General features: G+C 38.5%; 1 protein-coding gene and 1 long non-coding RNA gene across 4 annotated transcripts in view; one reads left to right on the forward strand and one right to left on the reverse strand.

Moving 5' to 3' along the window:
• Positions 1–554: 554 nt before the first annotated feature.
• Positions 555–1093, reverse strand: LOC5576892. 2 transcript variants are annotated; one of them, XR_002498914.1, is made up of 3 exons: positions 1074–1093; positions 888–1006; positions 555–826 (listed from the first exon to the last, which is right to left on the reverse strand). It is a non-coding gene; the product is annotated as an uncharacterized LOC5576892 (long non-coding RNA). The 2 variants fall into 2 exon arrangements; XR_002498913.1 differs by lacking the exon at positions 1074–1093 and having other exon boundaries at positions 888–1043.
• Positions 1094–2100: 1007 nt separating this feature from the next.
• Positions 2101–21851, forward strand: part of LOC5576891 — a 68944-nt gene continuing 49193 nt past the window's right edge. The window contains exons 1-2 of one of the 2 annotated variants that reach the window (XM_021847665.1): positions 10165–10630; positions 10695–10744. In XM_021847665.1, the coding sequence (XP_021703357.1) occupies positions 10589–10630; positions 10695–10744 (92 nt within the window). In that variant the 5' untranslated portion in view covers positions 10165–10588. Of the gene's footprint in view, positions 2145–10164; positions 10631–10694; positions 10745–21851 lie in introns of those variants that run through there. The other variant, XM_021847670.1, reaches the window with a different exon arrangement.

Consider the following 21851-nt stretch of genomic DNA (forward strand, 5'->3'; position numbering starts at 1 on the left):
TTCAAAATATTGTAAATGCAATCTCATTAAAAAAAATCTTAAACCACAATTGTTAAACAAAAGTAAAAACTTTTATGTATAGAGGATTCAAGTCAAAATTTTAATAAAGATGATCAAAAAAGTAGATTTGAGTATTGTTCTTTTTAATTCCATCATCTTCTGACTAATACGCGTATTTCCACTGTCAAATGATCAGCAATTAGGGTAAGTAAGTAAAATACTCAAGTCTACTTTTTTGATTCTCTTCACACAAAAATATCCGGTCATTGCAGACCAATTGTAGTTTATTAAACAACTAGTGGTCCCGGAAAACTTCGTCTTGCCATCAAGTAGGCTGTTGAAAAACGCTATGAATTCATACAAAATGACAGTTCCGTGTACTCTCGTTTTTCCAACTTTCTCGGTGAATATCCTGGGATTTTTATACACAAAAACACGTCGGAACCCTTAAAGAACAAAACGGAGAAGGAATCAATCAAATCCGTTGATCCGTTCGTAAGCCATTTCGTGACATACAAACACTATTCCATTTTTATTTATTAAACAATATGCTCGTTTCAAACAAAAAATATTTTTTCTATCCAAGAACCAGTATGTGGGTCGAACACTTTCAGCTTCTTTTCGTTTAACCTTCGAACGTTATCGTTGGAGTTCCTTTCAGGTGTGGTATCTATTAACGTTTCTTCAGCATGTTGAACTGCAAGCTGAAACTCCACATTGCGCCATCCATTATTGTTTGCATCATAAACTTTGATGTGGTGACGGGGCTGCGTCTGTGTTTCATCGTTTTGAAATCCACCATCTCCTAACGATTCCTCCACTGAACCTTTGTTTGGATAGAAGCTAATAAGTTTTAAATTTTAACAATAAATTTAATATTTCAATACCATCTTGCGAACCCTGTGCTGTTCGGATACAACAAAACCACATTAGAATTGTTGACAAAATTATAAATTTGAATGACGTCATTTTTTTACAACTTGCTACAACAAAATCCAACGATCAACTGAAAACAGGAAGAAATGCACCACAATGGAAGGTTATCAAGTTGTGCACAGCTTTTGACACATTACCAGTTTCAGAACTGAGCTCAGAGCCACCAGGGCTGGATTATTTGTTTTTGCCAGCAAATTGTGTTTAAAATTGATTCCGCGAACATCAATTTCGAGATAGACACGTGACTCGCACAACATCTGGGTTCAGTACTAATAAATATTCTGAAGTTTCGTGATACAGTGTAGCTCAAATTGCGAATGGTGAATTTTAGAAAAAACGTACGGAATACGAGTGATGTTCATATTTACGGATCTGGTGTCAGTGGCCAGTGTTTGTTGGTCAGTGTTTTGTTCTTCTTTTTCTTGGCATTACGTCTTCACTGAGACAGAGCTTGCTTCTCAGCTTCAATAAGCATCTCTATCTTTGGCAAATTTTGCCATTTTCGCATTCGTGGCAGAGATTAGAGATGCTCAATGTTCGAATGTAAAGCTTCGAATGTTCTCGATTCGAACAAAAGTAGTTATGACATAAAATGCCTATAAAGGAATAACTGTCCCATATAGAAAAAAGTAGGCATTGAGAAAATAATCCCCAGCCCCATTCATAGAAAAGACCGTTGTTAAACCGGCCCTGGCTATTACTCACCGGCAACGCAATCATGAAAGAGCTTTATTGAGCTTACTATCTGTAACTTGTTTAGCAGGGAATACCCACTCTTTGCAAAATACCAATCGTTTTAGTGTACAAAGAAGGCAGAAAACAACTGACAACTTTGCGGTTTCAATAGGCTGCCAGCTTGTGAGAGCAAGTCGTATATTCCCATTTTGAGTGGGTAAAAGTTATAATGTAATAAAGGCAATGGTTTGAATAATATTTTAAAAACTTTCTAGAGTAAGAATATTTTCGCAGAGATTAGCACCATTGAATCCGAGTGATCCGTGATCCGAGATGGTCCGAGAAGAAATCAATAAAAATCATGCTTAAATGGAGTATTTTTATGAAAATAAAAATGCAGAAAAGCAAGCATTTTTGAAAATTGTTTTTTTAAGACCTGAAACGTAAAAATGATTGAATATTTCTCCTGTTTTTTAAAAGAAAGCGAGGAAGTTCGGTTCATAAAACGAGGTTGGGCCTGTTGGAGTCTGCTTGTAAGTAATTCATTTTTTTCATGTCAAGAAATTGAAGTCTTCCAAAAACCTTGGAGTATAGGCGTAAATGGACATCTACACGGATAAAAATCTGATCCGCACACCATGATTTACAAATCATGAAATTCATAAATTGATTAGGTCATAGTATCAGGATCACAAATCATGGTTTCTGGAGTCATAATCATGATTCCTCATAAGCGTAACATCCAGTGTGAAAACACTAAGCGGCGCACTTTACTTCATCACATTTGTATCGATCACTTTTGATTCAAGATGACGAAGCGGTTGAATGGTAGAGTACGTGGCTCACAATCGGAAGGTTCTTGGCTCGAATCTCAATGTATGCTATTTATTTATTTATTTTTTTGTCGATCATAAACGGATGCGCGACTCAGCATTTTTGGAATTTGAATCATGATTCCGAGCAATCAGCTACAAAAACCTAACGCGTGTGTTGCGTTACGGCAATCTGACTCATGATATCATGAGTCCAAATCATGGTGTATTTTCATAAGACGAAAACACGCTGGAATCATGATATCATGAGTCATAATCTTGTTTTTGGATTCTGATTTCTACCCGTGTATTTATTATTTCAAAGTAAACATGAGATCTACAAACGTAAGCAGTTGTGTATAAAATTATGGTACAAATTTTTAAACTTTCATATTACTAAACGAAGAGCGCCCGTTGAACTCATACATTTATCCAGCCTTATAATATGAGTCTACGTATCGTGTACTGTTTATCAAACTGTAAGTTATTATGCTGGTTGATCATATCATATCTTTCAGTAAATTTGTGGATGACTTCTAACTTGTGGTGTTTTTACCAAGAATCGCAGTTAAGTTCTTCAAATGTTCCTGGGTGTGTACTTAATTCTAAATCATTCAATATGTAACGAATTATGATCGTAGATTTGACAACCTATTATTCATGAATAATTACCCAGAATAAGCATAAGCATAATCATAAGCATTGATGATCGTAAAATTCGTAGTTGCTACTCCGTGATTGACCAGAATAATCGGAGCTGCACAAAGAATCAAGAGATGTAGCTTGGGAGTAGCTTTCCATCTTCAATGTACTTTTTCGAGAACTCCAAACATTAAAATTTCAATAAAGGCGCCGGCCACTCCTTACGGTCATTGGAGAAGGGATTGAATGTTAGTATGACATACATTGTTTCTAGAGACCGGAATCCTGTCTGAATATCCATGGTTGTCATGGGAAGGTGTTTTGTTAGTGGAGCGGGATCATTGCTGCATGATCAGGATTCACCTTGGAAAGTGTTAAAAAAATGCAGACAACGTGAGCATACATTATTCATTATTATAAAAATCAGGTAAAAGGAAATGTATGAGATTCCAATGTTAAAAATACAAGAGTCTAAGTCGATACTTACAGTGAGGAACTGTTCATAATCTGTTAAATCAATTCATTTGAGTAACACTCCCACCGTTGTTGTGATAAAAATGCTTTTCAGAATATATTATGCATTTGAAATAAAAGCATGAAACGAGCTCACCAAATTCATCATCCATCCTTGATTGAGCAGCTGTAGCTACTTTTATCAGCATGCTCATTTCATAAAAGCAAAATATCACTCCGGCGACGCAAAAACCTGAACTCGATTGCACTCAGAACGCGTGCAAACTGAAAGGAGAAAAAAACTTCGGCGACGTGACGACGCAAAAAATAACATTGTTCTAGTAAAGATAAAACGAAGCCAAAGCCCAAACCCTCAAGAACAGAGATCTAGAGAACCAGATAACTGTTCAAACCGAAATCCTTTTTTTTTAATTTCTTTATTAGTATCATTCCAAACATTACATTCATTTCTTATACCTAGGTGTTCTGTGTTAATAGACAACACTATCATCCTAATTTGGTAAAACCACAGAAAACAGATGTTTAAGTCCGATTGTAAAACTGTGTAAGACAATTAATGGTGACTTTAAGTGGCAACACAAGTAGCAACATCGTGGTGGCGCAGTTATCGCTAAGTTCCCATGCTGATGTCTGTGGTGAATATGAAACATTTCAAGATACTTATATTCACCACTGATTGCAGCAATACGTTGTGTGGCGGCGCTAGTGTTTTCAACGTGTTTTAGTTTGAATGTTTACACAAGTTTTCAGACGATTTTTGTTCTAGCATAAACATCTGTTATCTGTGGTAAAACAAATTTAAGATTATATGTACATTAGAGTGATGCAAATTTCGAAATTTTCGCTCCCCTATGCTTAAAGGATTTAAATTATGGTAAAAAGCATCCTACCAAAATTTGAAATGATTTGTAAGAAATTTGACTGTGCACACGCCATTTAAAGTTTATATGGAGATTACTATGGAAAACGCTAACCTTTTGTGTTCAGCCTTCTATCTCTTCGTCATAATATTTTATGGAAAAGTGAACACACTCTTCTCATGTGAAATTCTTTCAGCAACAACTTTGCCGAAGACCACATTTTGATTGGACGTCAGGAAAAATTGTTATTCATCATCATAAAGTGGGTTTGCTTTCAGTTAGCTTCACCAACTATTCGGCAGGCAACAGTGGTGCTCCTGGCGGGAAGAATAGATCAAAGTAATCCAGGCTGCTCTGAAAGTAATTGAATGATCATCTCAGCATGGTTTAGACTTTGAAATCACGAATAACAAATTATCCTTACGTTCCAACAAAATGTGGTCTTCGGCAAAGTTGTAGCTGGGAAGATTTCACATGAGTAAAGTTTGTTCACTTTTCCATAAATTATTATTACAAGCAGTTAGAGGACTGGACACAAAAGGTTGGTCTTTTCCATAGTATTTTCCATATAAACTTCAAATGGCGTGTGCACAACCAAATTTCTTCCAAATCACTTCTAATTTTGGAAGAATGATTTTCATCATAATTGACACGGTTTAAGCAAAGGGGAGCAAAAACTTCAAAATTTGCATCAGTCTAATGTACATTTTGTTAACAACATATTACATTCCATTTGCCGTAGCAGTTCAGATTTTTTACAGGTGAGTTGATAACACCTGCTTATAACAAAAAAAAAAACGCTTTGAATATACTTAACCTAACTTAACCTAAACATATAACGCATTAATCGTGGCAATATAAGATTGTTACGATTTTTGCCAGGAATTATTTTTTTTTTACATTTGTTCCAATGTTTCAACATTGGATATTCTATGAAACTCATTGGTACTATACCAGGGAGAAAGCTTCAGAATCATTTTCAAAATTTTATTTTGAATTCTCTGCAGAGCTTTCTTCCTGGTATTACAACAGCTAGTCCATATTGGTACAGCATACAACATGGCTGGCCTGAATATCAAAAGCTTGACAAAGTTTTGATTTTCTATTAATAAGGGGATAGAGACATATTACATATTTATTACATTTGGCTTGAATGCCCTCAATGTGATTTTTGAAAGTTAAATTCTTATCTAGCATGAGCCCTAGATACTTAACTTCATCTGACCAATTTATTGGAACCCCTCTCATCGTGACAACATGTCTACCTGAAGGTTTCAAATAAAGAGCTTTTGGTTTATGTGGGAATATTATTAGTTGAGTTTTGGAAGCATTAGAAGAGAATTTCCATTTTTGCAAGTATGAAGAAAAAATATCCAAACTTTTTTGCAATCGACTACAGATGGCACGCAGGCTTCGTCCTTTGGCGGAAAGGGCTGTGTCATCCGCAAACAAAGATTTTTGACATCCCTGAGGTAACTCAGGTAAGTCAGATGTGAAAATATTGTATAATATTGGTCCCAAAATTCTGCCTTGGGGAACACCAGCTCTCACAGGAAGTCTTTCAGATCTGGAGTTCTGATAATTAACCTGAAGTGTACGATTTGACAGATAACTTTGAATTATTCTAACAATGTATGTTGGAAAGTAGAATAGCCTTTAGATTTGTTGGAACGGATCAAATTTGTTACACGTAAAAGTTGATGAGCGGTCGAATGTCCATGGTGGAATCCGAACTGTTCATTGGCAAAAATTGAATTTTCGTTGATGTGGGCCATCATTCTGTTCAAAATGACCTTTTCAAAAAGTTTACTGATGGAGGAAAGCAAACTGATTGGACGATAGCTAGAAGCTTCTGCAGGATTTTTGTCTGGTTTTAAAATTGGAACAACCTTAGCATTTTCCCATTTGTCAGGATAATATGACAATTGAAAACATTTATTAAGTATATCAACTAAGAATGATAAGCTGCTTTCTGGAAGGTTCTTGATGAGGATGTAAAAAATTCCATCATCGCCGGGAGCTTTCAAATTTTGTAGTTTTTTAATAATAGTTCTCACTTCTTCCAAATCAGTCTCCCAGGCATTTTCGAAAACGTTCTCTTGATTGAGAATATTTTCGAAGTCCTGAGTAACTTGATTTTCAATTGGACTAGTAAGCCCTAGATTAAAATTGTGCGCACTTTCAAACTGCATAGCACGGTTTTGAGCTTTTTCGCAATTAGTTAGTAATAATTTGTTTTCCTTTTTCAATGCCGGTATTGGCTTCTGAGGTTTTTTCAAGATTTTAGATAATTTTCAAAAGGGCTTAGAGCCAAGGTCCAATTGAGAAATTTTATTTTCAAAATTTTGGTTTTGATTTTTTTCTGCAAATCCTGCCATATAATTTTCATAGCAGGATCGCGAGTGCGTTGAAATTGCCTTCTCCTCACGTTTTTATGACGGATCAAGAGTTTAAGATCATCTTCTATAATCACGGATTCAAATTTTGGAATTGCAATGTTCCTGGCTTCAACAATGGAATCAAAATCAGAATGAGAAATCAGTTGGCTACAAAGATGACTCCCAGTAAACATACGATTGTATATGATACGATATAAGGGTACAAATTTGGAGGCGATATACGTACATTTAGCATGCAGCCTAATGGCGCAAGTACGTATATCGCCTCCACTTTTGTACTCTTATGCATTATCGTATACGAGTTTGTGTTGACTGGGCTAGAGACGATTAAGACCAAATCAATCGTAGATGGATTTCTAGAAGAGGAAAAACACGTAGGGCTTTCAAGGTATTGAATTGAGAAATATCCTGAAGAGCACTCATCAAATAAAATTCTGCCGATGGAATTACTTTGAGAATTATTCCATGACCGATGTTTGGCATTAAAGTCACCAATGACAAAAAAATTGACTTATTGCGAGTTAATTTTTGCAATATTTACCAAGTTGTATTTCAACTGAAACACCTAAAGCTTCAAAAACTTTAGTTTCAAATGACGAAAACAGTTGATGTTTTATACGCCTATGAATGATGATTGCAACTCCCCCACATGCCTCATCAAGTCGATCATTACGATAATCAAAAAAGTTAGGATCTCTCTTGAGTTTAGATCCAGGTTTAAATTATTATTTGGATCCATCAGAAAAACATAATCCAAAAACAATTTGATTTGTAAATTTTACACCTACTTGGACTGCTTCAGTCATAGTGGTGGCTTTGAACATCAATCATTAGATTCAATTGATCAGTTAGAAAATTAAAATCAGAGGCAGACATATCAGTGGGTATCAGTGAAGTGGGTACATTTGATGATTTCCCATTAGAATTTTCGGTAGACGAAGAGGCGGAGTAGATGTTACATGTGGCGGTAGGGTTTTTTTCCATTTGATTTGATACAAGTAGAATGGGTACTCATAGTACGAATTGGGGAGGAGTTCAAATTACCTGCTACGATATCGGCAAAGGATTTACCGTGGGTAGATACATTCGAAATTGAAAGATTCGAACGGTTACCCGACGGATTAAAATTAGTATGTGAATGAGCATGATTATGATCTTCCTGATGGGTATGATCCCTAATCAAGCGATCGTTAATTGAAAAATGAGTATTGTTCGAAACTCTACCAGGGAAATTCCGGAAACAGGCAACGTAACGGATATTATCTTTCATCTGCCTGGCCCGAGCCTCAATGAATCTCTTGCGAGAAGGGCAATTCCAAAAATTTGACTTATGATTAGCCCCGCAATTAGAGCATACAAACTTGGTGGTATCTTCCTTCACTGGACAGACGTCCTTGGCGCGAGAAGAACCTCAGCAAATCATGCATTTAGCATCCATGCGACATTTTTTTGTACCATGACCCCACTTTTGGCACCGACGTCACAGAGTGGGGTTTTGGTAATTTCCACCAGGTTTCTGGAAATGTTCCCATATCACACGGACATCGAACATACGTTTTGCTTTTTCTAAAGCTTTAATATTATTTAGATCTTTTTTTTTTGTTAAAGTGACCTAAGTAATATTCTTGAGAAAGCTCTTTCCGAACAATGCCAGATTGGGTTCTCTTTTTCATAATGATTACTTGGACTGGGGAAAATCCAAGTAAATCATTTATTCCATTTTTGATCTCTTCAGGTGACACTTGAGAGACCTTTCAAGACACCTTTGAACAAACGTTTTTTCGTTATAAGTAAAACATTTGTGCTTCTTCTCTTCAAGATGTTTGAGAAGAAGTTCGCGATCTTTAAGAGTTTCCGGCAAAACGCGACAGTCTCCTTTCTTTGCGATTTGGAAGGAAACCTTGATTCCCCTGATGGAGTTCAAGATCTCCTGCCTAAATCCCCCAAATTCGGAACAACTGACCACGATAGGCGGCACTCTTTGCTTCCTCACTTGAATCAAAGAGCCTGGGCTAGAGGCTGCTTCGATTTGGTGTTCGGAAATTTTGTCTAGAGCATTCCGGAGAAACGTCCTTTCTTCCATTCTTGCCACGTTTAGTGACAGTTTTAAATCCCACTTTTTTGGAAGGAAGTTGTGGATTCAGAGATTCACCCTTCCTTTTGTTTGTTGTTGATACCATGTTTAGTTAATAAACGAAAGAAGACGTGACCTTCGAGAGGTTTTTTCCCAAGAAGGTACGATGCGCACTGACAAACCGAAAACCTGGTCAACACAAGCGAGTGACCATTCGTTCAAGCACTCAGCCCGATACGCTGTACGGCTCTCCAGCTCCCGTGCTCCTGAAAATTTGAGGTTTGAACTGGAAGCATTTTCACCGTCAGCTTGGACTTCAACGAACTGCCCAGCAGAACGCGTGCATGTCCACAAACAATTTTTCCTACGCATTCTATTTAGATTCAATGACTCCATTCAGCTTACTTCATTAAGTTACTAAAAATATTGTCTCAATATTCACCACTAATTAGATATGTAGATTTAAACATCTATATTTCAGGAAATTCTTGGGTGGTTTAGAACATTCTTAAATACAACGCAACAATACATCAATAAAAGCAACAGTAAAATTCAGAGCAAATTTTTTTTAACACATTTAAAGATTTTCAAAGCTTTATAGATCACGCTAGTGGACCTGGAGAGTATATTCCAGAGTATTCTGAAGTTTACGACAAATCGCATTATTTCCGCGAAACTTATAATTAAAATTCAAAATTTACTATTGATCTGGATTAACTCAATTTACGAATTTCGTAAAACGGTAACGTAAAATGAATTTACGTCAAAAACACTTCGTAAATCTAGGTTTTAGTGTATTACTTTTGTAGTCAAAACCGCCTATTTGCTCAACATGGGTATATTATCACAAGCTCTCCACCCGCAAGAGCAAAACACTTGCGACACGATTTTTTCCAGGCCAGGTCGATTTTCTCAAAACGAACTCAGCGAATTGTGATCCTGTTTCATTCTGGTACTACGTTTCAACAAGCGCAAATATCAGGCTATCGACATGGATGAAGACACCATCTTCTATGGTAACAGAGGGCTCGATTGGCTTGTCAGATGGATCGGGCCCGGGACATCCTGTCTACTGCGAATCGCTGCAGTTGATATAGGGCATGTCCATTGCCTGGCAAATATAGAACCAACCAGAACCACCCCACTGTGATGCCAATGTTTTCAAGCCTCGCACGTGGCCTTATTTAGTGGTGTTGGTGTGCGACGGATATCAGCAGGAAATATTTCGCCTCTGTTTTCCCCATCTCTGGCAGGTTTTCGCCCTTCCAAAAAGGAAAAGTGAAAAACACGCACGCGGACAAAGACAAGGATGATAACATGACACTTGCAGGATTCGTTTCATGTGTCGAAATGGCAGCAGAAGTATCGATGGGTGAAAATTTTCACTTCGCTGAAAATTCTTACAATTTTTTGTGCTAAATTGATTGCGATTGCATTGTGTCGTTTGTTCGCGGTGAAGACATGTTGAAAAAATGATTCATTACATAAAGTGACTTATCGAGTGATTGGAAAAGATAAAATCCAGAATTTTTCGCTTGCAAATTTTCTTCACATCGCCGGGTTATGATATAGATATGGCAAATTATTTTAGTCTCATTTAAAACCATAAACGAGTTTACGAGAAGTGGGAAATTAGTGAAAATCGTGATTAGTAGTAAACTAGTGGAATAAAGTGATAGTTTGTGCTGTTCAAAGTTTATCTAAAATAAAGTTACGATGTCTTCTGATAGCACTAGTTCATTTTTCGGGACCTGGGAGGTAATTGAACGTAGCAAAAACCACAGGAAAATCCATCTTAGTGCAATTCTATCTTACATTTTAGATCATTGAATCCAACCTCGATGGAACGGCAGACAAACTAGGATTGGATGGGTAAATATTCAACTCAAAGTGAAGATTTATGTGACCAGCGATGATTTATGTGACCAGCGAAAGATTATGAGGATACGTTAAAGGGAGTGGCATGTATGGTGGAATGGGTGGTTTCGGAAATAATGGAAGGAAAATTTTGATCGGAGTGAAATAAACCCATACTATGGGTTATGGGAGATATTTGTATTTAATCCCGCAAATAAATTTGTATGGTGTAAATCTTGCTGTAAAATATAAATTTTAAAAGGTTATAAAGTATCTAAACTTTGAATCGCGAAAAACGTTTTCAGTTGCAACTTTGTAAGAACGGGAACATTTCACTCCATGTTGAATCAATTTTGTGTAGTTCTTTTATTAGCATGTTTTCGAACATTACATTCATTACTTATATATAGGTGTTTTGTGGAAGTTAAAACCAATCCTACCTTGGCAAAACTATATTTAATTATTAAAAACATTCTGAAAAAAAAACCTGAAGTCCGTACACAAAAGTCAATTTGGATAAATTTAAATATAAAATTGTGAACAATAATGGAATCGTTCTGGTGGGCTTCGATCCCACGACCCCCAATACGCTAGACTGGGTGCGTTAACCAACAACGCCACAGAACAGGTAACGATGTTGCAGTGCCATATATACTTTCTAACCGCTTTAGGTTTCTTTTGACCAGATTGATCCTCCTTACCTTAGTATGGATAGCACCACGCCTGCCTGCAGCTTTCGTTTACTGGTAATTACAGTAGAGCTGTTAGAATCATCCTTGAAAGCGCCGCTGTAGCCGTAGGTGCCCTTTTACAGGCATATTCAACGTGGCTAGCGAAGCTGAGCTTATCATCGATCTTTACCCCAAGATGCCTAAGGGATCGCTTGGTGCAATCACCTACCGAGATAAGCACCCGTTGCTCGGACTTGCGATTATTGACCACCATCACCTTAGTCTTGTGACGGGCCAGTCCTAGTTTCCTAGACTTTATCCATTCCTCAACTATGGAGATAGAGTGCGCTGCAGTCACCAATACTTCCTCCATCGATTCGCCATAGACCACTAGGGTGGTGTCGTCGGTGAATCGAACAATGACAACATTTGTCTAAAGGAGCAGCCTCAGTACGTCATCGTTCATCGCATTACATAACATGGGGATCCTTGAGGCACTCCCGCAATTACACAACTGCGTCGGTATCTTCCGGCGATGAAGTGCGTGAGCATTCGCTTTCCAGTGTGGTGGTTGAACGCATTCCTCACATCCAGAGTGACAACTGTGCAGTAACGAATGCCGCTCCTTTTATGCTCGATAGTCACCTCAGCTGTCTAAACGACCGACTGGATAGCGTCCAAAGTAGATTTACCTATCCGGAATCCAAACTGGTTGTTGTACAGGCCGTCCGTATCTTACGTATACGGTATCAGCCTGTTGAGGATCAATCTCTCCAAAAGCTTGTCCGTCGTATCTAGTAGACAGATGGGTCTAAACGGTGACGGGTCACCTGATGGTTTCCCCACCTTTGGTAGTGGTACCAATTTCTGTCGCTTCCATACATCCGGGAAGATTCCTCCATCAATTCAGCGTTGCATCGCGGTTCTGAACATGTCCGGATCCGCATTGACTGCTGCGCTTTTAGGGCAACATTCGTGATACCATCGGGTCCCGGTGCCTTATTTGGCGCGAATGATTTCACGACTTCTGCCAGCTCTTCGCTCGTTACCCTCGCCACTTCTTCTCCTTCATCTGCCATATACGGCACTGGGGGCCATGGGCTTGCGGGAAGAGTACATCGATTATCAACGGCAGCAGCTCGGGCGACTTCCCTTGGGGCACCATGGCACCTTTGGTCTTAGCCATTTCCACTCTGTAGGCGTCACCCCACGGACTCGAGTTGGTACTCTGGCATAGACTATCAATGCATGCCCGTTTTCGACTCTTGATTTCCTTTTTGAGAGCTAACTTTGCCTCTCTGAAAGCTGCACCGCGTTCATCTTTTTGTGCTTCTGTGCTTGTGCGATGCATTCTTTGTCCAGCCCGAAGGCAGATCGCTCGAAGATTTTCAATTGATTCGCACCACCAGTACCAGTACACGACCTGTTCTCTCTGACAAGGGCTTTTCTTGGCATGGAAGTATCACACGCTCGTGTGTCACAGAAACTTGCTCTTCACCGTTTAGGATTAAGCCTTCGAAGCGCTCTGTTTTCCAACATCGGACTTGGGTCGAGTTACATCGCTTGTCCTCCGCTCGCCTCGTATTATACTATAGCGAATCGCTATGAATATAACCGTCATCAATGCGGCAATGGCACTTGGGCGAAAATAATCACCGTATAACAAAGCAGTTTTAAGGATAAAAAATTTCCCTGTATACTAAATTTGGGAGATATTTATTTGATGATTACTTCCATCGGACATCATGGTCTTAATGAAAAAAAAAAAAACTAATACTAACACAAACAATTTAAACATTTTCAATTTATAAAACGTGTTTTGCTTGAGCGTTGTCTAAAAGTATTTGTTGACAAGTTAAAATCAAATACACCATAAGCTTGTCGGAATTCATTGCAAATGGAATTTAACGGATCATTTGCTCCATAACCATAAAGCTACCTGGATCAGTTGCCTTGTCCGTAATACGCGCTCTGAAGCATAAAATTGCACATGTTGAAGCAAAGCAAGGCAATCAACCTCCGAACAAACAATTGTCGATCCATAAACAGCTCGGCTATTTTTGCGCCTGACGTGCAGCGGTTCCAGTCCCAGCAATCTGCAACGCTGGTCGTAAGGAGGCAAGTTCAACGGATCACGCCACCGTAGATCCCTCAAAGCATGTCTCACAAACTTACGCTGAACTCCTTCTATTCTGGTTAACCACACTGCCTCATAAGGTGACCATACTATCGAAGCAAATTCTAAAATGGATCTAACCAGAGAACAGTACAAGAAACACAGACACATCGGGTCATTGAATTCTTTCGTAATTTTTAAGATGAAGCCCAGTTGACGGTTCGCCTTGTCAATAATAGTGGCATAATGCAGTTTAAATGTCAATCTGTGATCCAACAAAACGCCCAGATCTTTGACCTTGTCCACACGTTCGAGTTCCTGACCATTTATATTGTAATCGTACAAAGTTGGTGATTTAAAGCGACGGTATGATATCACACAGCATTTGGAAACGCTAACAGCCAGGGAATTCATGGTACACCAGCGTGCGAACTGGTTCAATAGCTCCTGGAGGTCTCTGCAGTCCGCTTCAGTTCTCACGACGAGGAAAATTTTTAGATCGTCTGCGTAGATTAACAAACCGCCATTTGCAAGAACTTTAGTCACGTCATTGAAGAACAACGAAAACAGTAGGGGTCCCAGGTTGCTGCCCCCAGATGCAGGGTGAAAAGGATGCGATGCAGTAGATCCAACCTTCACACAGAGACTCCTGTTTCTAAGGTACGATTGCAGCCAATTACACATTCGTGTTGAAACACCTAGTCGGAGTAATTCCGCCAACAGAATTTCGTGGTTCATAGTGTCAAAGGCAGGCTTGATATCCGTGTAAAAAGCGTCTACTATCCATGGACCTGATGCAGGTCGAAGTAAAATCAATCAAGTTACTTTCTACCAACCACCTAGGGAAGAAACCGTGTTGAGCCTCGCTAATATAGCAACAGAACGAGCTGAATATTGCTTTATTAACAATGGTTTCCAAGCATTTCGCACCTGCTGAAAGGGATGTGTACCGGACGGCAATGGACTGCACTGCACTGGCAGAACTGAGTGGCTCGCGTTCCCTCAAAGAACCGAGCGGGATGGGTGAAGGACTCTATGTTCCTTCCGACGCTGGCTGGGCTTCGCCTCATGAAGCCGCGATCCGGTTCAGTTGGACTAACCCTCTAGCTAGCAGCAACCAGTAACTCCATATGTGAAATTTTTTTTCTTAGCGACTCGAGTGAATATTTTTTCCAAATCAACTCAAACTATTTGGTGGATGGGCACTGGATGTGGGGTGGTCGGAAATCAAACACGAAAGAAGACTTAATTTACACTACTGTATTCATTCTTCTCTCTTGACAAAACTACTTTCTTCTTCAACTTATTCTTCAGCCGGCAGACGGCTACTTTCCGATTTGCACTGTAAGGCGGCTCGCGTGCAACTAATCGTTGCGACACACACGCATTCGGTTTTGTAACCGAATCACTCGCGTTGGCAGTCGAGTTTGATTTACTCGCGACGATCACGGTTCGCCAATTCGGCTTCGGCTGGATGACGGCTCGGGACTTCACGCTCGATTGTTGTCACGCTGACGGGTGAACAAAAACTGACCTTGTTGCGCAGTTCGGCCCTTGCTTTTATAGCACCATGATTCGGTGTCGGATCGTCATCGTTGTCGTTGTCATCGGTTGGATGGGCGGAGCTCTCGTTGTGCATACCGCTGCCACTGCTAGACGCCGCTGCTTCAGTTTCGGGTCGACTATTGTCGAACTGAACAGGATGTTATTCCACGATAGTTGGCAAAATCGGTCTTGTCGCTCTTCTTGAATACCGGCTGCATGTAGGATGTTTTCCAAGCAGTTGGAAACAGTTGCGATTGCAGCGATTTGTTAAAAATGCTTACCAGTGGAGCCACCAAAAGAAGCACCGCATTTTATAAAGATGCAGGACGGAATACCATCAGGTCCAGGGCAATTTGATAATTTAAGCTTCTGGAATGCAGCATAAACCATTGATTCATTGACATGAAAGATATCAAGGTCAATAACGTCACGTGGCACTATACAAGTGGCAGCTTCAATATCCTGACCAGTAGGAATGCGGCCAACGAAAACGCTTGAAAACTGCTGTACAAAAAGCGCACACTTTTCATATTGACTGCTTGTGAAAACATCTCCTCGGTGCATTGTTGTTGGAAGGCCATTCCCTTTCCGTTTTGAGTTGACAAAGTTCCAAAAATTCTTCGAACTCCGACGAAGATCATTCTGCTTCCTGGAGACATAAATTTTGTAAGAAAGCGATTGTATCCACGATATATACGACTAGCCTCGTCCAGCTGTCGTATGAAATGTGCACATTTTTAACGATTGTATTGTTGAAGCAATTTATCACGTCGACGTTGGAGAACACCAAGATGTCGGTTAGACCAAGCCGGTTTTCTTGCTGGTCTGTTCAGTGGAACTGTTTCAGCGATGTTATTATGAATAATGGCATTAAAGCATGTAACTGCACTGTCTACATCAGAGCACTGGTGTACTTCGGACCAATCAACTTGGGAAAGAAGACTGTTTAGTGCATCAAAATTACAACGACGGAAGTCTCGTTCCGAAAGGTCGATGTCCTCGTAGAATGTCATTGATGATAATATTTGCAAGGAGAAATAAAGAGCAGGATGATATCGATCAAGTGGGACAACATGTTCTGTCGCTAGAGTTGCAAGTACACTGTTTTTACTGGAGTCATCGCTAAACACAAGATCCAACACGCGGCAACTGGAATGACGAATCCAATTACGTTGTCGCAAGCCTTGGAATGCCATATAGTCGAGAAGAATTTGACTTGCCGATGAAATAAAGGAGTTTAGTGCATCAACGGTAGCGTAACCGTTGCTCAATAGCCACGCAAAACGGGGTTGGTTGAAATCACCAAAAAGTGTAGGCAATTTCCCTTGAAATAAGCACATTAACTGAGAATAATCGGTTCTATGGGCAATAATATGTCATTTTAAACAGAATGATGGCCCACATCAACGAAAATTCAATGTTTGCCAATAAACAGTTCGGATTCCGCCATGGACATTGGACCACTCATCAACTTTTACGTGTAACAAATTTGATCCGTTCCAAAAAATCTGAAGGCTATTCTACTGGTCTTGCTCTTCTAGACATAGAAAAAAGCATTCGACAGTCAGTGCGCATCGTACATTCGTGCTGTGCGTACACGAATTCTCTCTGCTCTTGGAAGTTTTCTTAAAAACTACCTAAAGCAATAAAACAGTACTTTTCAGTGCTACATAAATAGTACATTTAAGTGCTAAAATTAAAAACGGTACTTTTCAGTGCTACTAAAACAGTACTTTTCAGTACTATTTTTTCTACTATTGATCCCTTTACGATCCTTGTTTGGACGTTGCCGTCGGTGCCAAAAGTGGGGTCATGGTACAAAAAATTGTCGCATGGATTCTAAATGCATGATTTGCGGAGGTTCTTCTCACGCTAAGGACGTCTGTCCTGTGAAGGAAGATACCAGAAAGTTTGAATGCGCCAATCGCAAGGGCCCTCATAAAGCTAACTTTTGGGAATGCCCTTCACGCAAGAGAGTCGTTGAGGCTCGTGCCAGGCAGATGAAGGATAATATCCGTTACGATAACGGTCGTTTCCGGAATTTGCCTGGTAGAGTATCGAACAATGCTCATTTTTCAGTTAACGATCGCTTGATTAGGAATCATACCCACCAGGAAGATCATAATCATGCTCATTCACAAACAAATTTTAATCCGTCGGGTAGCCGTACGAATCTTTCAATTTCGAATGTATCTACCCACGGAAAATCCTTTGCTGATATCGTAGCAGGTAATTTGAACTCCTCCTCTGTTCGTACTATGAGTACCCATTCTACTCGTTTCAAATCAAATGGGTTTTTTCCGCCATAGGTAATTCCTATTCCGCTTCTTCGTCTACCGAAAATTCCAATGGGAAATCATCAGATGTACCCACTTCAAGTGATATGTCTGCCTCTGATTTAATTTTCTAACTGAACAATTGAATCTAATGATTGATGCAATGTTCAAAGCCACCACTATGACTGAAGCAGTCAAAGTAGGTGTAAAATTTACAAATCAAATTGTTATTGGATTACGTTTTTCTAATGAATCCAAATAATAATTTATTTTTTTTAAATTGGAATGCTCGTTCTCTGAATGGTAAAGAGGACGAGCTGTTTAATTTTCTTACAGCTAATAACGAGCATATAGCAGTTATTACCGAAACTTATTTGAAACCTGGATCCAAACTAAAAAAAGATCTCTTTAATGAATGTTCGAATCCTCTGAGCAGAATCTCAAATAGAGAAACTTAAAAGTAGATGGAGTACCGTGTATTTTTTAATTCCGCTCCTAAATGCTTATCTTTGACAGATACGCGTATTTCGACTAACACTTGCAGTCTTCTTCTGTGTCAGTTACTCGTATCCACTCTATCCACTAGTGGATACGAGTAACTGACACAGAAGAAGACGGCAAGTGGTAGTCGAAATACGCGTATCTGTCAATGATAAGCATTTAGGAGCGGAATTAAAAGGTACACGGTACTCCATCTACTTTTAAGTTTCTCTATCTAAAAAAAGATCCTAACTTTTTTGTTTATCGTAATGATCGACTTGATGGGGCATGTGGGGAAATTGGAATCATCATTCATAGGCGTATTAAACATCAACTGTTTTCGTCATTTGAAACTAAAGTTTTTGAAACTTTAGGTGTTTCTGTTGAAACACAGCTTGGTAAATATACTTCCCTAGCTACCTATTTGCCTTTTCAATGCTCTGGACAGCAAGTTAATTTGCTTCAAACTGACTTGCGAAAATTGACTCGCAAAAAGTCAACATTTTGTGTTTGGCATCATTGGTTATGGAATAATTCTCAAAGTAATTCCAACGGCAGAATTTTATTTGATGAGTGCTCTTCAGGATATTTCTCAATATAGCCCTACATGTTTTTCATCTTCTAGAAATCTATCTACGATTGACTTGGTCTTAACCGACTCTAGTCATCTTTGTAGCCAATTGATTACTCATGCTGATTTTGATTCTGATCATGTCCCTGTTACATTTCAAATATCCCATGAAGCGATTCTCAATCCTATCAGCTCCACTTTCAATTATTTACGAGCCGACTGGAATAGATATGAAACGTATGTTGACTCTAATCTTGATGTTAACATTTCTTTAGAAACTAAACTTGATATTGACAATGCTCCTGAAACTTAAACAAATCCCATTGTTGAAGCCAGGAGCATTGCAATTCCGAAATGTGAAGTAAAATTTGAATCCGTTATTATAGACGATGATCGTAAACTCTTGATCCGTATTAAAAACGTGAGGAGAAGGCAATTTCAACGTACTTGTGATCCTGCTATGAAAATTATATGGCAGGATTTGCAGAAAGAAATCAAGAAACGTTTTGCACAATTAATAAATAAATTTCTCAATTGGACCCTGGCTCTAAGCCGTTTTGGAAATTATCTAAAATCTTGAAAAAACCTCAGAAGCCAATACCGGCATTGAAAGCGAAAAACAAATTATTACTAACTAATTGCGAAAAAGCTCAAAAACTTGCTATGCAGTTTGCAAGTGCGCACAATTTTAATTTAGGACTCACTAGTCCTATTGAAAATCAAGTTACTCAGGAGTTCGAAAATATTCTCAATCAAGAGAACGTTTTCGAAAATGCCTGGGAAACTGACTTGGAAGAAGTGAGTACTATTATTAAAAAATTCAAAAATATGAAAGCTCCTGGCGATGATGGAATTTTCTACATCCTCATCAAGAAACTTCTAGAAAGTAGCTACCATTCTTAGCTGATATATTTAACAAATGTTTTCAATTAGCATATTTTCCAGTCAAATGGGAAAATGCTATGGTTGTTCCAATTTTAAAACCAGACAAAAATCCTGCAGAAGCTTCTAGCTATCATCCAATCAGTTTGCTTTCCTCCATCAGTAAACTTTTTGGAAAGGTCATTTTGAACAGAATGATGGCCCACATCAACGAAAATTCAATTTTTGCCAATGAACAGTTCGGATTCAGCCATGGACATTCGACCACTCATCAACTCTTACGTGTAACAAATTTGATCCGTTCCAACAAATCTGAAGGCTATTCTACTAGAAGAGCAAGGCTAGACATAGTAAAAGCATTCGAAGTGTTTGGCACGAAGGTTTGATCGTAAAATTGAAAAACTTTAATTTTCCAACATACATTGTTAGAATAATTCAAAGTTATCTGTCAAATCGTACACTTCAGGTTAATTATCAGAACTCCAGATCTGAAAGACTTCCTGTAAGAGCTGGTGTTCCTCAAGGCAGCATTTTGGGACCAATATTATACAATATTTTCACATCTGACTTACCTGAGTTACCTCAGGAATGTCAAAAATCTTTGTTTGCGGATGACACAGGCTTTTCGCCAAACGACGAAGTCTGCGTGTCATCTGTAGTCGATTGCACAAAAGGTTTGGATATTTTTCCTTCATACTTGCAAAAATGGAACATTTCTCCTAATGCTTCCAAAACTCAACTAATAATATTCCCACATAAACCAAAAGCTCTTTATTTGAAACCTTCAAGTAGACATGTTGTCACGCTGAGAGGGGTTCCACTAAATTGGTCAGATGAAGTTAAGTATCTAGGGCTCATGCTAGATAACCCAGTGAACACAAACTCGTATACGACAGCGCATATGAGCACAAAAGTGGAGGCGATATACGTACATGCTCCATTAGGCTGCATGCAAAATGTATGTATATCGCCTCCACATTTGCACTTATATATCCTATTATATACGATCATGTGTTTACTGGGAAGAATTTAACTTTCAAAAATCACATTGAGGGTATTCAAGCCAAATCTAACAAATATGTAAAATGTCTCTATCCACTTATTAATAGAAAATCAAAACTTTGTCTTAAGAACAAGCTTTTGATATTCAAACAAATTTTCAGGCCAGCCATGTTGTATGCTGTAGGTACCAATATGGACTAGCTGTTGTAATACCAGGAAGAAATCTCTGCAGAGAATTCAAAATAAAATTTTGAAAATGATTCTGAGGCTTCCTCCCTGGTATAGTACCAATGAGTTACATAGAATATCCAATGTTGAAACATTGGAACAAATATCAAATAAAATAATCAATAATTTCAGGCAAAAATCGTTACAATCTTCTATTGTCACGATTAATGCGTTATATGTTTAGGTTAAGTATATTGAAAACGTTTTATTTTCTCTCTTATAAGCAGGTGAAATCAACTCACCTGTAAAAAATCTGAACTGCTACGGCAAATGAAATGTAATATGTTGTGAACAAAATGTTAATAAAATCTTAGATTTGTTTTACGAAATTAGGATGATAGTGTTGTCTTATAACACAGAACACCTAGATATAAGAAATAATGAATGTAATGTTTGGAATGATACTAATAAAGAAATTAAAAAAAAGCTTTCGACAGTGTTTGGCATGAAGGTTTGATTGTAAAATTAAAAAACTTCAATTTTCCAACATACATTGTTAGAATAATTCAAAGTTATCTGTCAAATCGTACACTTTAGGTCTACCAGATCTGAAAAACTTCCTGTAAGAGCTGGTGTTCCCCAAGGCAGCATTTTGGGACCAATATTATACAATATTTTCACATATGACTTGCCTGAGTTACCTCAGGGATGTTAAAAATCCTTGTTTGCGGATGACACAGACCTTTCCGCCAAAGGACAAAGCCTGTGTGTCATCTGTAGTCGATTGCACAAAAGATTTGGATATTTTTCCTTCATACTTGCAAAAATGGAAGATTTCTCCTAATGCTTCCAAAACTCAACTAATAATATTCTCACATAAATCAAAAGCTCTTTATTTGAAACCTTCAATTTGACATGTTGTCACGATGAGAGGGGTCCCAATAAATTGGTCAGATGAAGTTAAGTATCTAGGGCTCATGCTAGATAAGAATTTAACTTTCAAAAATCACATTGAGGGCATTTTTTTCTCTTATAAGCAGGTTAAATCAACTCACCTGTAAAAAAATCTGAACTGCTACGGGAAATGAAATGGAATATGTTGTTAACAAAATGTTTATAAAATCTTAGATTTGTTTTACCAAATTAGGATGATAGTGTTGTCTTATAACACAGAACACCTAGATATAAGAAATGAATGTAATGTTTGGAATGATACTTATAAAGAAATAAAAAAAAATGAATCCACCACATCCTGGGCAAAACCCCAACTCACAGTGGCCCTAGGGGTGCTTCGTTAAGCCCCTGGATTTTCATCCATGCTGCCCAGTATATTCTACCCCGTAACGTACCACGTAAATGTGATCTATCTGCGTTACGGGTAGGCTCGCAAGGCTTACAAGAAGGCTTTTGG

Source organism: Aedes aegypti, chromosome 1 (assembly GCF_002204515.2).
Source record: "Aedes aegypti strain LVP_AGWG chromosome 1, AaegL5.0 Primary Assembly, whole genome shotgun sequence".
In the NCBI taxonomy this organism is placed as follows: domain Eukaryota; kingdom Metazoa; phylum Arthropoda; class Insecta; order Diptera; family Culicidae; genus Aedes; species Aedes aegypti.